The sequence below is a fragment of the Phragmites australis genome, chromosome 12 (genome assembly GCF_958298935.1).
Source record: "Phragmites australis chromosome 12, lpPhrAust1.1, whole genome shotgun sequence".
Classification (NCBI taxonomy): Eukaryota; Viridiplantae; Streptophyta; class Magnoliopsida; order Poales; family Poaceae; genus Phragmites; species Phragmites australis.
Window position 1 is genome coordinate 6,289,682 of NC_084932.1, and position 12,466 is coordinate 6,302,147.

At 40.8% G+C, this 12,466-nt stretch overlaps 2 protein-coding genes across 2 annotated transcripts; both read left to right on the plus strand.

The window, feature by feature from the left end:
• The first annotated feature begins 857 nt into the window (after positions 1–857).
• Positions 858–4,009, plus strand: LOC133887513 (disease resistance protein RPM1-like). Its single transcript, XM_062327492.1, has 2 exons — positions 858–1,832; positions 2,325–4,009. The coding sequence occupies exons 1-2, from the start codon at positions 1,016–1,018 to the stop codon at positions 3,800–3,802; spliced, it is 2,295 nt and encodes a 764-aa protein (XP_062183476.1). The 5' UTR covers positions 858–1,015; the 3' UTR covers positions 3,803–4,009.
• A 257-nt stretch (positions 4,010–4,266) lies between these two features.
• LOC133886295 (uncharacterized) lies at positions 4,267–11,621 on the plus strand. The gene is made up of 5 exons (XM_062326045.1): positions 4,267–4,386; positions 6,973–7,583; positions 10,481–10,576; positions 10,688–10,759; positions 11,579–11,621. Exons 1-5 carry the CDS (start codon positions 4,267–4,269, stop codon positions 11,604–11,606), a joined length of 927 nt encoding a protein of 308 aa, XP_062182029.1. The 3' UTR covers positions 11,607–11,621.
• Positions 11,622–12,466: the final 845 nt, after the last annotated feature.

Below are 12,466 nucleotides of genomic sequence, written 5' to 3' on the forward strand. Positions count from 1 at the left end.
ATCCTTAATCTTGATACACATGTCCATTAATCGACCAGATTATCGTTTTAGAGACAAGAGTACCCAAATATCATTGTATATTAAACTTTTGATTCCCTTCAAAATAAGTTGTTAGTCACAATAATGATAAGATTGTCATTAATTACCAAAATACTTACCAATTATCTAGGGGCCTAGTGCTGCTACAGCTGCAGTTGGGGGCTCAATTATGTCTGTCATTGTTTGCTGAAATAATTGTCCACTGAAAAGAATGGATTCCTGAAATAATTGATCTTAAAGTCCTCCTTGGCGTGCATATGTGGCGTTTGAGACTCTGAGCAAACTAAGTTGCTTATATCTGTTATTCAGTACCAGATGAATTATTAGTTTAAGTGCAGTAATTATAGTAGCACGGGTATGTTGATGTATTGGAGAGTTCAGGGGTGAAACTAAGTTGCTTATATCTATTGGAGTGATATTACGGGCTATATGAAAAGCTCGTAATGCTTCATGTTTTGAGGCAAACTGCCAACTGATCCAGTTTCTCTTAATTTTTAAATTTGTCATTGGACTAACACGAGAGGCAAGCAACTAGGTCAAGCGGCAGGTGAAGTTTGGCTCGATGTCCTTGATGGTTGATATAGATATATAGGCTGTTGTTGTTACCCACGGAATCATCAACGATATTGCTCTTTTTGATTATAGTGCGTGCATCAGGATGTGATGTCAGATGGAGTATATACTACTAGTATATCCTGAGGTACATATATAAACAACCGCCTTCTTGCGCCGTTGGTGAAACTTACACTCAAAAATATGCACAAAGTCTTTGCATTACATGTGCAACGGCTGCTATAGGCCAGCAGGTTCGTCCTTGTCTTCACCATATAGGCACTGCATTATATAATTTTCTGAACCAAATAAAGGCCATGGTGCGTGATATGATATCAAGTCCAGGTACACCAACGCATCGAGGAAAAAGAATACACCCCAGTCCAGATCTAGCTGTGGTATCAAGCAAGCGCGCACCACCACCATGGCGGAGGCTGTTGTGGGAGTGCTGATAGGCAAGCTCGGCGCGGCCTTGGCGAAAGGGGCAGCAACCTATTGTGCATCGCTGCTCTCCAAGGAAGCTTCTGCCCTCAACAGTCTCTTTGGCCAGATCCGCAAAGCCGAGGGGGAGCTGGAGATCATGAAGGCCTACTTGCGCGACTCAGAAAAGTGCAAGGATACCAACGAGACCACGGGCATCTTCATCAAGAAAATTCGAGATCTAGCTTTCCGGATCGAGGATGTTGTCGACGAGTTCACCTTCAAGCTCGAGGACGACAAGCATGGAGGATTTACAGCCAAGATGATGAAGAGGATCAAGCATGTCAAGATTTGGCGTCGTCTAGCTCACGAGCTCATTGATATCAATGCTGAGCTCGAAGATGTTGCAAAAAAGAGGGGCCTTTATGCCATGCCAGGAATGGAGAAATCTGCTGGAGGTTCCAATGGCCACAATGCTACAAATACCAATCAAACTTTTTATTTTGCGCAGGAAGAGGATCTGGTGGGTATCGAGGATAATGTAGACAAGCTGAAACGGTGGCTTGTAGGTGATTTGGAAGAAAGGAACTACAAAATCGCCGCAGTTTGGGGGATGGGTGGAGCAGGTAAAACTACTCTGGTTGATCATGTCTATAAGATTGTGAAAGTAGATTTTGGTGCTGCTGCTTGGGTAACTGTGTCACAGAGTTACCAAGTTGAAGACTTGCTGAAGAAGATTGCTAGAGAGTTGGGTATCTCAGTTGATGTTAGCAACATGGAGATGAGAAGCCTAGTGGAGGTCACTCGTAACCATCTTGAAGGTAAAAGGTTTATCTTGGTTCTGGATGATGTCTGGGAAAAGGATGTGTGGATTAATATCAAGGATGTCTTTCCGAGTCCGAGCAAATGTATCGGCCGAGTGGTTCTCACATCAAGAAAATATGAAGTCGCATCATTGGCAACTAATAACTGTGTAATTAATCTGCAGCAGATGGGAGAAAATCATTCTTGGAAGTTATTTTGTAATCTAGCGTTTTGGAATAATGATGACAAAAGGTGCCCCCCAGAGTTACAAGATTTGGCCGCAAAGTTCTTACAAAAATGTGAAGGCTTGCCTCTTGCTATTGCATGCATAGGCCGCTTACTTTCTTGCAAACCCCCAAGTTACTCTGAATGGAAAAATGTGTATGAGGAGTTAGAGTTGCACTCAGCTAAAAATGTGATCCCTGGTGTTGATATCATTCTAAAAGTCAGCTTGGAGGACCTTCCATATGAATTGAAGAATTGTTTCTTACATTGTGCAATGTTTCCAGAGGATTATGAAATGAAGAGGAGGAGGTTAATAAGGCACTGGATTACTGCTGGATTTATCAAGGGAGAAGAGAACAAAACACTGGAAGAAGCGGCAGAGGGCTGTTTGAATGGGCTTGTAAATCGAAGCCTACTACAAGTTGTGCGGAAGAATTACTTTGGACGAGTGAAATGTTTCCGAATGCATGATGTCATCCGCCATCTTGCCCTCCACAAAGCAGAGAAAGAATGCTTTGCTAAAGTGTATGATGGCTCTAGGACATTTTCAGCAGACGGCACACGTCGACTGTCAATCCAGAGCACCAATATTGTACCTCTGAGTCAATCTGATGCAACACATCTCCGTGCAATCCATGCATTTACAACTCATGTTGATATGGATTTGCTGAGGCCTATCCTTGCACGTTCAAATTTCCTGTCAACATTGGATCTGCAACGCACTCAAATCAAGATGTTGCCTAAAGAGGTATTCTGCTTGTTTAATCTACGGTTTTTGGGTCTTAGAGATACTGGAATTGAGATTCTACCTGAGGCAGTAGGGAGATTAAGAAACTTAGAACTACTGGATGCAAGCGGTACTGCTCTGGTATCTTTACCAAAAAGTGTAGCAAAACTAAAGAAGCTTAGGTTCCTGTACGCGTGTACTCTGGTCAAAGTTGGAGCTTATCGAGAATATGGTGGAGTTAAGGTGCCTAGGGGCATAAGGAACTTGACCGGACTGCATGCTCTGAAAGACATTAAAGCAACCGTAGAGACTCTATGCGATGTTGCAGCTTTGAAGGAGTTAAGAACATTTGCTGTTACAGATGTGACAAGTGAGCACTCTTTAAACTTGTGCAGTGCTATCATGAACATGAGCCATCTTGTCCATCTGATAATTATTGCATCAAACGAAAATGAAGTATTACCATTGGAAGCACTCCGTTTACCAGGAACACTTTGTAAACTTGAACTTACAGGGCAGCTGGAAAAAAAAGGGATGCCTCAGATTGTCTCATCCTGGTCGCACCATAACGACTTAACTCGATTGTATCTGAAATTCTCCAAAATTGACGAAGACTCATTTTCTAGCCTCGTGGTGTTACGTGGATTATGCGATCTTACAATTGTTAAGGCGTATGATGGGAAGAAATTGTACTTCTCTACACTGTCGTTTCCTAGACTCCGAATACTAAGAATAGGTGGTGCTCCGCAGCTTAACCAAGTCGAAATAGAAGAAGGTGCACTGGGAAGCCTTGTTCAGCTATGGTTTGGAGACTGCCCAGAATTGAAGCGTCTCCCTTGTGGCATTGAGTACCTTACAGGCCTTGAGAAATTATATTTGCGAGACACTGCAGAGGAGCTCGTAGAGAAGCTTACGCATGAGAGTGAAGCAAATGAATTCAATGAAGATCCTTTGAAGATTAGGCACATTAGAAGGGTTATTGTTGAATACACTGAGAAAAACGTATTCCATGTAATTAGCCGAGCGAAGGCATAGACGCTGCTATTCCCAGTGGTAAGTGTATCAACTAATCTCTTTTTTTTTTTTACCATCGTTCTATACATGTAGGCTCAGACGCTCAGTACTTCAATTTAACATATTCGAAGTAATTAGCAAATATATGTAAGCCCAGACGCTCAGTACTTCCATTTCTGTGTACAGTTGTTGATACATGCCCTGTTGGTTCTTTGTCACAATTTTCTTTGTCTCCCATTTTTCCTTCTCATGTTGATTAATCTTTAGCATCTGCTCATAGTCATCCATTGTTGATTACGCCTTCCTTTGAGATTAAATTAACAAAAAAAACACTCGGTCAGAACTCACAAGTCAGAAGCATGTCTCTTACATGTGGGGCCAGCTTGTAAGACACAGGCACCACAACTTATGGCCCAGATGTAAGTAAGCTCCTCCTTCTCCCTCCCCTCCTTTCTCATCTCCCACCTCCCAACTGGCCAACTCCCATGGCCGCCGCCGCCGCCTCTCTCTCCTCCCCTTCCACCTCCCTGCTCTCCATCCCCATCCCGCCCACTCGCCTCTTCTCCCGCAATCCCAAACCCAACCAGGCACCCCTGCGGTCGCAAGTCACAAGTCACGCAATTTTTTGCACGAAATACGTATACGTACAGTTCTTGGCACTCGAATCTGGGATCTCTCAGCTCGCACGAACCCTTCTTACCATCCCACCACAGAATTACTAGTGATATTAATAGTATATGCAATCATTTTGATCTCTTCTATCTAAAACTTCAAACGATTATTTGGACATCTAAACAACTTCAAATAAAAAAGTTTTCAACTAGAAAGTTGTAGATCTCGTCGAGGGCAATTTTTATATAAAGTTTATCCCCATCCGACTTCGTATAAAAAAGTTATAAATTTTTGCAACCCATTACCAGAGGCGGTTCACATAAGAAACCGCCTCTGGAAGGGCATTTTCAGAGGTGGTTCCTTATATGAACTGCATGTAGTAATCATCCTATTTTCAGATATGGTTCACATAAGGAACCGGCTCTGGAAATAACTATTTACACAGGCAGTTCACATAAGGAACCGCCTGTGGTAATCATCTCATTTGCACAGGTGGTTGTCGTAAGCAGTCACCTGCGGAAATTTGTTTCCATAGGCTGCTCGAACGCATGGGCCTGCTCAGGCGGTTTGTCATTTAAGCCGCCTGTGGAAATGATCTCTGGGTGTCTTGAAAAATAGTTTTTTTTTAAGTAGTAGTGCACCCCGAACACGGGATTAAGCTGATGTCTAAGGACTCGTCTACGATGACGAAGTGGTGAAGTCTAAGGACTCCCCCGTGGCTGAAGTATGAGGACTCGCCACCCCGAACACGAGATTAAGTCTAAGGACTCCCAAAGGCTGACGTTTAAGGATTCACCTACGATGATGCAGGGACAAAGTCTAAGGACTCTCATGTGGCCAAAGTATGAGGACTCGCCACCCCAAACACGGGATTAAGTCCATGTCTTTCCTATTTCTTCACATTTAAGCACTGTGATCATTTTTCAATGGTGACTGTAAACTATTATGTGGTGCAGCGTTCATGCTGAATGGATGGGCTGTTTTCATCGTTTTCTTGGTTTTACTGTTGATCTAATTCAGGTAGTTTAGAAACAAAGCTATTGTTACCCTTTCTAGACCCTCTTCTCCGCTAGTTTAGAAATACATGGCACTGTTACAGTAGTTCATAGAAATAGCACCAGAGGCAAACACATAATTTTCTGTTGCTATTTTCTTGTGTGGCATATGAATAGGCATCTATGAAGTATGATGATAGAAGAGCCAGCTACAAGTGAGACGTTATGTACGCTAACAACTCAGTGAGATGCTCAGTAGAGGAACTGCTTTTTTGTTAGTCTTATCATGTGGTTATCAATCTTAGAGGAGACAATCTTTTCTTATGCTAACATGGTATATATGAGCTTGTAATGATTAAATGCTACTTGGAACCAGTACATACAGGTACTATGATATAGTGAGTTCTCAGTATATCTATGTTCTCAAATACTGCTCATAACCTGCTGGAACTTGGATTTGACCATCTTTGCGACAACCTCACTTCTCAGAATTGTGTTTACTTTATATTTCTTATTTTTCTACATATTACATGTTTGATAGGTCAAGGCCTTTCCATTGTGCTATTGTTGTTAATGAAGTGGACTCCGTGCTTATAGACGAGGGAAGAAACCCATTGTTAATAAGTGGAGAGGTTTTATCACTAGTTCCTTCTCCAACCTAATTCCTCCAATGCCATTAAGTTTCTTGACCTGTCAGATGTGACATATTCACCCGCTTTCTCCCATCTTGTTACTTAGGACAATAGAGATGCATCTCGGTATCCAGTTGGTGCTAAAGACATAGATTTTCTCTTGCAGAAGCAATCCAATTAGTGCTTCTCGCGATGGAAGAGAAGACGGCTATGATCCTAGTCGAGGCATAGTGCACTCCCCCAATCAGTGCAGAGCAATCCAATTATGGCTTCTCGCGATGGTAGAGGAGATGGCTATGATCCTAGTCGAGGCATAGCGTGCTCCCTCGACTAGCGCAGAACCAATCTAATTGCAGGTTCCTCCAATAAAATGGAGACCGCCGTGATCCTAGTCAAATTAAAGTTACACTACACTAAGTACAATTCTGTGACGTCGGAAGGCTCGAAATTATATTTGTTGGCCCCTTATGCGGGAGAAAGATGCTATCAAAATATTCATTTAGCAAGCATCCTCCAAACAACACGCTGCTAGTCTCAGAGCACACTTTCTATATCATAATTACCCAAATCTCTAGTATCGACGAGGCTAGATGAAACTCTGGCCAAGTGCTGATGATGCTAAGTCGCCACCTCACCGACCTGTCCCGAACAACGAGATCGGACACATCGTTGGTGGGCACCGATGAGGCGAAGGTGACACATCTGTCCGTGATGATGAAGGCAGGCATACACATAACTGGGCACCAATAAGGAGAAAGTCATTCTCTTTATCAACGTATTCCATTCACTCCTGACTTGATGGCCCTGTCGTGACCGGGCTTGGTCAAAACAAAGGCCACACGTATCACAGACATTCCACCCATAGCACTCCTACACCATGTATCAATACTCTATCCTATCGGCGGAAGAAATCGCAGACGCCCAGGCCATCGCGACCCTGTAGCTCCTGTAGCTCCTACTGCGCCTTCCTCTGTCCAGTGGGTCCAGGGTCTGGCATGTGCCGTTGCTGGCCGCATGGTCCGCGTCCGCATCCACGAAATATCTAGCGCAGCACCCGTCTAGAAGCCTCCAGCTGCCAGCCGAAAAATCCACGCTGTGCGCTTCGTCCACGTTTCTCCGCCGCACCCTTGCTCCATCCGCCAGCTGCAGCGTCTCCCGCAACCTCATCCCCACACCGCCATCCCCCGAAGCTCCGTACTCCATTCCTCTCCTCGAGCTCCACCGGTCGGCACATCAATTCGCCCCCACTGCCCCCTCCCCTGGAAGCTCCAAAATCCATTCCCCCTCCTCGAGCTCCACCGCCTCCATTCCTCACCGGTGGAGGCACATCAGTTCGTCCCCCCCCCCCCCCCAAGCTCCAAAATCCATTCCCCCTCCTCGAGCTCCACCGATCCGCTTCTATCCTTGCTCGATTCGTTCCCCCTCCCCCAAGCTCCGTACTCCAATCCCCCTCCTCGAGCTCCACGGCTCTGCCTCCATTCTTCACCGGCTCAGCCACATCGGATCGTCCCTCAGCGCGCGGCCCCCCACCCGCCGGCGTCGCCCTCTCCGAGTACCTAAGAGGTCAGGCCGCCAGTGCCGAGCACTCACCCCCCCTCTCACCGCTCTCCCTCTCAGCTCGCACCCCTTCCCCCCCCCCTCCCCTCTCAACTCGCGCCCGCCACTGCCAAGGACCCGCCTTCCTCCCTCTGCCGAACTGTTGCTGAGTTTATTCCATGATGCGATCGCCTTCTTCATCAACAACGATTTCCGATCGGTGCCGATACAGGTCTGCCTCCTCTTACTCACTCATTTTTCTTCAACTGTTCATTGAACATTTGCAGTAATAAAGTGCTAACTGAAGTTTCCATCTTTATATCAGCTATGTTTTCCACCGAGGCATCAACACTTGCAAATTGGTATAACAGTTTCACTAAATAGGCAATGCAGAGATATAAAAATTACTTGATCTTTTTTAACTAATAATTTTATATCTTTCTATCTAAGGCCCTGTCCATTATTGCTTCAGCCAAAGCATCATGTTGAATGTATTCTTACAATGACTAAAACTATGACAAGGCAAGCTTTCGAGGAGATAGTGAATACTTTAGAAATCCGATACGATAATGTCTATTAGCTTGAACAATAACATGTAGTTCAACGAAAGCTTCATGTTCAATGTATTCTTGCAATGGCTACAACTGAGACAAACCAAGCTTTAGAGCAGATAGTGAATACCTTAGAAATCCAATATGGTCATCTCTGTTACACTGAATAACAACATGTAGGCTATTTTCTCTCTTGCTATCTTGATTGCAGATGTAATGGTGGTCCTTTTTTTTAAGATGATAAATGTGCTGATCATTGTCCATAGCCAAGCTACAATGTGCTTCACTGAAACTATTTCTGCTAATCTTTGTTAGACTGAACTATAACATGTAGGCTATTTTCTCTCCTGCTATCTTGATTGCAGCTCTAATGGTGGTCCTTTTTTTTTAAGATGATAAATGTGCTGCATGTAGGCTATTTTCTCTCCTGCTATCTTGATTACAGCTGTAATGGTAGTCCTTTTTTTTTAGATGATAAATGTGCTGATTTGTCCATAGCTAAGCTACAATGTGCTTCACTGAAACTGTTTGTGCTAATACAATTCCTGTAATATGTAATGGTGGTCCTTTTTTAGATGATAAATGTGTTGATCATTGTCCATAGCTAAACTACAATGTGCTTAACTGAAACTATTTCTGCTAATGCAATAATGTGCTGACTATTGTCCATAGCTAAAGTACAATGTGTTGCTAAGCACTATTCATGCAGGATATGTTCAAATACATGTATGTTTACTTAGTTGATAGATACCACTGACCACAATTTATACACCATATATGTAAATACATGTATGTTTAGTCTATCCAATATGATAATTTCTGCTACACTAAAACTATTTCTACTGATACAATTCCTCTAATCATTTACCAAATAAAACCATTTGACCCTTTCCAGTTTAATAACAGGGAAAAAAACTGGTGAGCATATGTCCAAACATGTCTATTTCTACTGATACAATACATGTAATGATTTAATGAATTAAACCATTTGATCTTTTCCTGTTTAGTGACAGGGAAAAAAATGCTGCTGAGCACTATCCATACTGCATATCTCCAAATACATGTCTGTTTACTCCAGCCTCATATATATATATATATATATATATATATATATATATATATATATATATATATATATATATATATATATATATAAAATTTACGGTTTACCTTAATAGTTTGATCCTTTACTGTTTAGTAACAGGGAAAAAATGTTGCTGAGCACTGTTCATACTATATATCTCCAAATACATGTCTGTTTACTCCAGCCTCATATATATATATATATATGTTATGTGTGTGTAGAATTTTCATTTTAGAATTAACGGTTTACCTTAATAGTTGATAGATACCACAGACTACTATCTATATGAATTTACGGTTTACCTTAATAGTTTGATCCTTGCCTGTTTAGTAACAGGGGAAAAAAATTGCCGCTGAGCACTGTCCATACTGCATATCTCCAAATACATGTCTGTTTACTCCAGCCTCATCTATATATGTCTTATGTGTGTATAGAATTTCCATTTTAGAATTTACGGTTTACCTTAATAGTTGATAGATATCACGGACTACTATCTATATATCACATGTCCTAATACATGTATGATTGCTCCAGTAAGTTCCAAATGATAGCTGGCTACTGTTCTATGCTACTTAGTTATATACATGTCATCAAGTCGTAGATCTCGCATGCGACGGCGTGTGCGAAGCCGCTCTCTTTCGCCTCCAATGAACATGCCAGCTATCAACTATCCAGGTATGATCTGGTTACTAAACTCCGATATAAACTTACAATATCACTCTTCATTGTTCAATATATCACGAATATATATATATATATATATATATATATATATATATATATATATATATATATATATATATATATATATATATTTCTAATGGAACATCTGCATATGTATCCAATAAACACACCAGCTATTGCCAATCTAACTATAATACGCTTACATTTTACACACTATCGAATTCTTTACACGATTCTTACCCTCCAACATAAATCAATAATATTTTTTCGCTCGAACTTAATATCTACGAACCCCAAATGCCTCTAATCTTATGATTTCTCCTACTAACCTCCAACATATGCCTTACAAAAACTCTTAATTGTTCTAAAAATAAAGGTATACTCACAGAGGTTCTCATCTTCTCCTTATTTGGAACAAAACCTGCTACAACACCTGTTTCTATTTCATATGTACAACCAGACTACCAGGAAGTACATAATGCAATAACAAGTAAGTACTACACATAGACAAAAAAAATTATAAAAAAAGGTAGATATAAATATGAAAGTATAGATACATACAATGCTTCTTATATTTTCATTGAAAATCATTATGAACAATGCAGGGGATCATTTCTGTCCCATTGTACCACCGCATATAGCTACACAGAATCGCAAGAAAAGAAAACGTTCGAACTACTTCAAAGCTCTAGCGTAACAAGGTTTATATTTTCCTCCTCTTTTAGCAACACAAGTATCTTTCAAAAGAAATATGCTAACTGCATCAATACTCCATATATTAATTGAAATGATACTCATGTTTCCAACTTCAGCAACTGGGATACCGCTCTATTCATTACAAGATACATTTGGATCATTGAAAGAATATACAAATTTTCTCAAAGGTATGTCCCCCTTACCTATGCGTTGAATTAATATAGTACAACATCTAATCTTTTGCCACAAGATATTATACTAGGTTTAAACTAAAAGAACTTTCTTTTTTTTTTGTTGCATATATTTAGAGACATATAAAGATCGATCTTATTATGGCAGACCGGATTATATCTGTGATAAATGTGATGCTATTTTTTGGTACCAAGAGTGTGTCAAAAAAAGCAGCTCATATGCCCAAAAAAGAATCATATATAATTTGTGTTGCCATGGTGGGAAAATCTCATTGCCATGCTTTAGACCTAGACCGGAACCACTTAATAAATTTATTCGGTTTGATGAAGGCCCACAAAGCAATAAGTTTAAGCGTCATATAAGACAATACAATTCTATATTTGCTTTTACCTCTATGGAAGTTCATGTTGATCAAAGCATTAACACTGGTGATGACCCATATGTGTTTCGTATCAATGGTGTTGCCCATCATCATATAGGATCTTTATTACCTAAACCTGGCGAACCACCTCAATATGCTCAACTTTATATCTACGATACTGACAATGAAATAACCAACAGACTAAATATATTTGGTAATGATGCAGCATCGAGAGATTTAGATTCAGCTATTGTAGCAGATATCATAAAGATGCTAGATGCATATAATCCTTTAGTAAAAGAATTCAGAATGACATATAGTACCTTGCTGTACAAATAATAGTACTAGAGACCAACTCCTATATACCACTTACCATATACGACTACTATGTACTTTCGTTTCTAAACTATATCTTTTGCTATTATCATACCTCTAAAACATAAATTCAATACAGGCGCAGCAACACGCGCCACTCTATCTAGTTGCATATGGACGAGCAAACACAAGTTTCAACAACGACTATAAAGCGCAGCTTAATCGGAGGTATTCTATAGGCTTTGCCTTGCAGATGTAAACAATTGGATGCCAAGGCCCCCAGAATCGACGAACTACACATTTTCTCCAATCAGACATCTCCTTATGCATCGATGCAGAAGATGAAAGAAGGCAAAACTCTAGTGGAGTCTTGTATTTTCTAATTTTGCAAAATCACATAATTAATGAAGTGTATATATATATATGGTTCCTCGCATATGTGTGTTTTATTTATCTTCATTTTGTATTCACGAACACCAAGTTGAAATGGAAGAAGGTGCACTGGAAAGCCTTGTTGAGCTAGGATATTCAGACTGTCCAGAATTGAAGTGCCTATCTCATGGCATTGAGTACCTTACAGTCCTCGAGGGATTATATTTGCGAGACACAGCAGAGGAGCTTATAGAGAAGCTTAGGCAGGAAAGTAGATCAAATTGCAGTGAAGACCACTTATGAAAATTAGCCACATTAAAAAGGTTGTTCTTAGATTAACTGAGAAAAACATATGGGAAAGAATTTGGACCCAAGGCATGGATTCTGCTGTTCCCCAAGGTAAGACTATTTAAAAAAAAAAAACGTTGATGCCATCGTTCTATACAGGTAGGTACAGTACTTTAATTTCTATGTTCATAACATACAAGATACATCCGCAGTTGCTTCTTTCTCACATTGATCATCTACGTTCATATGTATACATGCTAATAGAAGAGCAGAGCATATGCGCAAGAAGTAGCTAATATTGGTCAATTATGCCATATATAATTCTTCCAGCTTGTTTCATGTTATTCAGTAACAGATGAATCATTAG

What these genes read in the sequence shown, in the direction of transcription:
- LOC133887513 (XM_062327492.1), top strand. Translation starts at nt 1,016, where the DNA reads ATGGCGGAGGCTGTTGTGGGAGTGCTGATAGGCAAGCTCGGCGCGGCC. An exon ending in CACTCGTAACCATCTTGAAG is followed by an intron (nt 1,833 to 2,324) that starts GTAAAAGGTTTA and finishes CAATGTTTCCAG; the next exon opens with AGGATTATGAAATGAAGAGG.
- LOC133886295 (XM_062326045.1), top strand. Translation starts at nt 4,267, where the DNA reads ATGGCCGCCGCCGCCGCCTCTCTCTCCTCCCCTTCCACCTCCCTGCTC. An exon ending in AGGCACCCCTGCGGTCGCAA is followed by an intron (nt 4,387 to 6,972) that starts GTCACAAGTCAC and finishes TAGCTCCTGTAG; the next exon opens with CTCCTACTGCGCCTTCCTCT. An exon ending in CAAAGCTCTAGCGTAACAAG is followed by an intron (nt 10,577 to 10,687) that starts GTTTATATTTTC and finishes TTCCAACTTCAG; the next exon opens with CAACTGGGATACCGCTCTAT.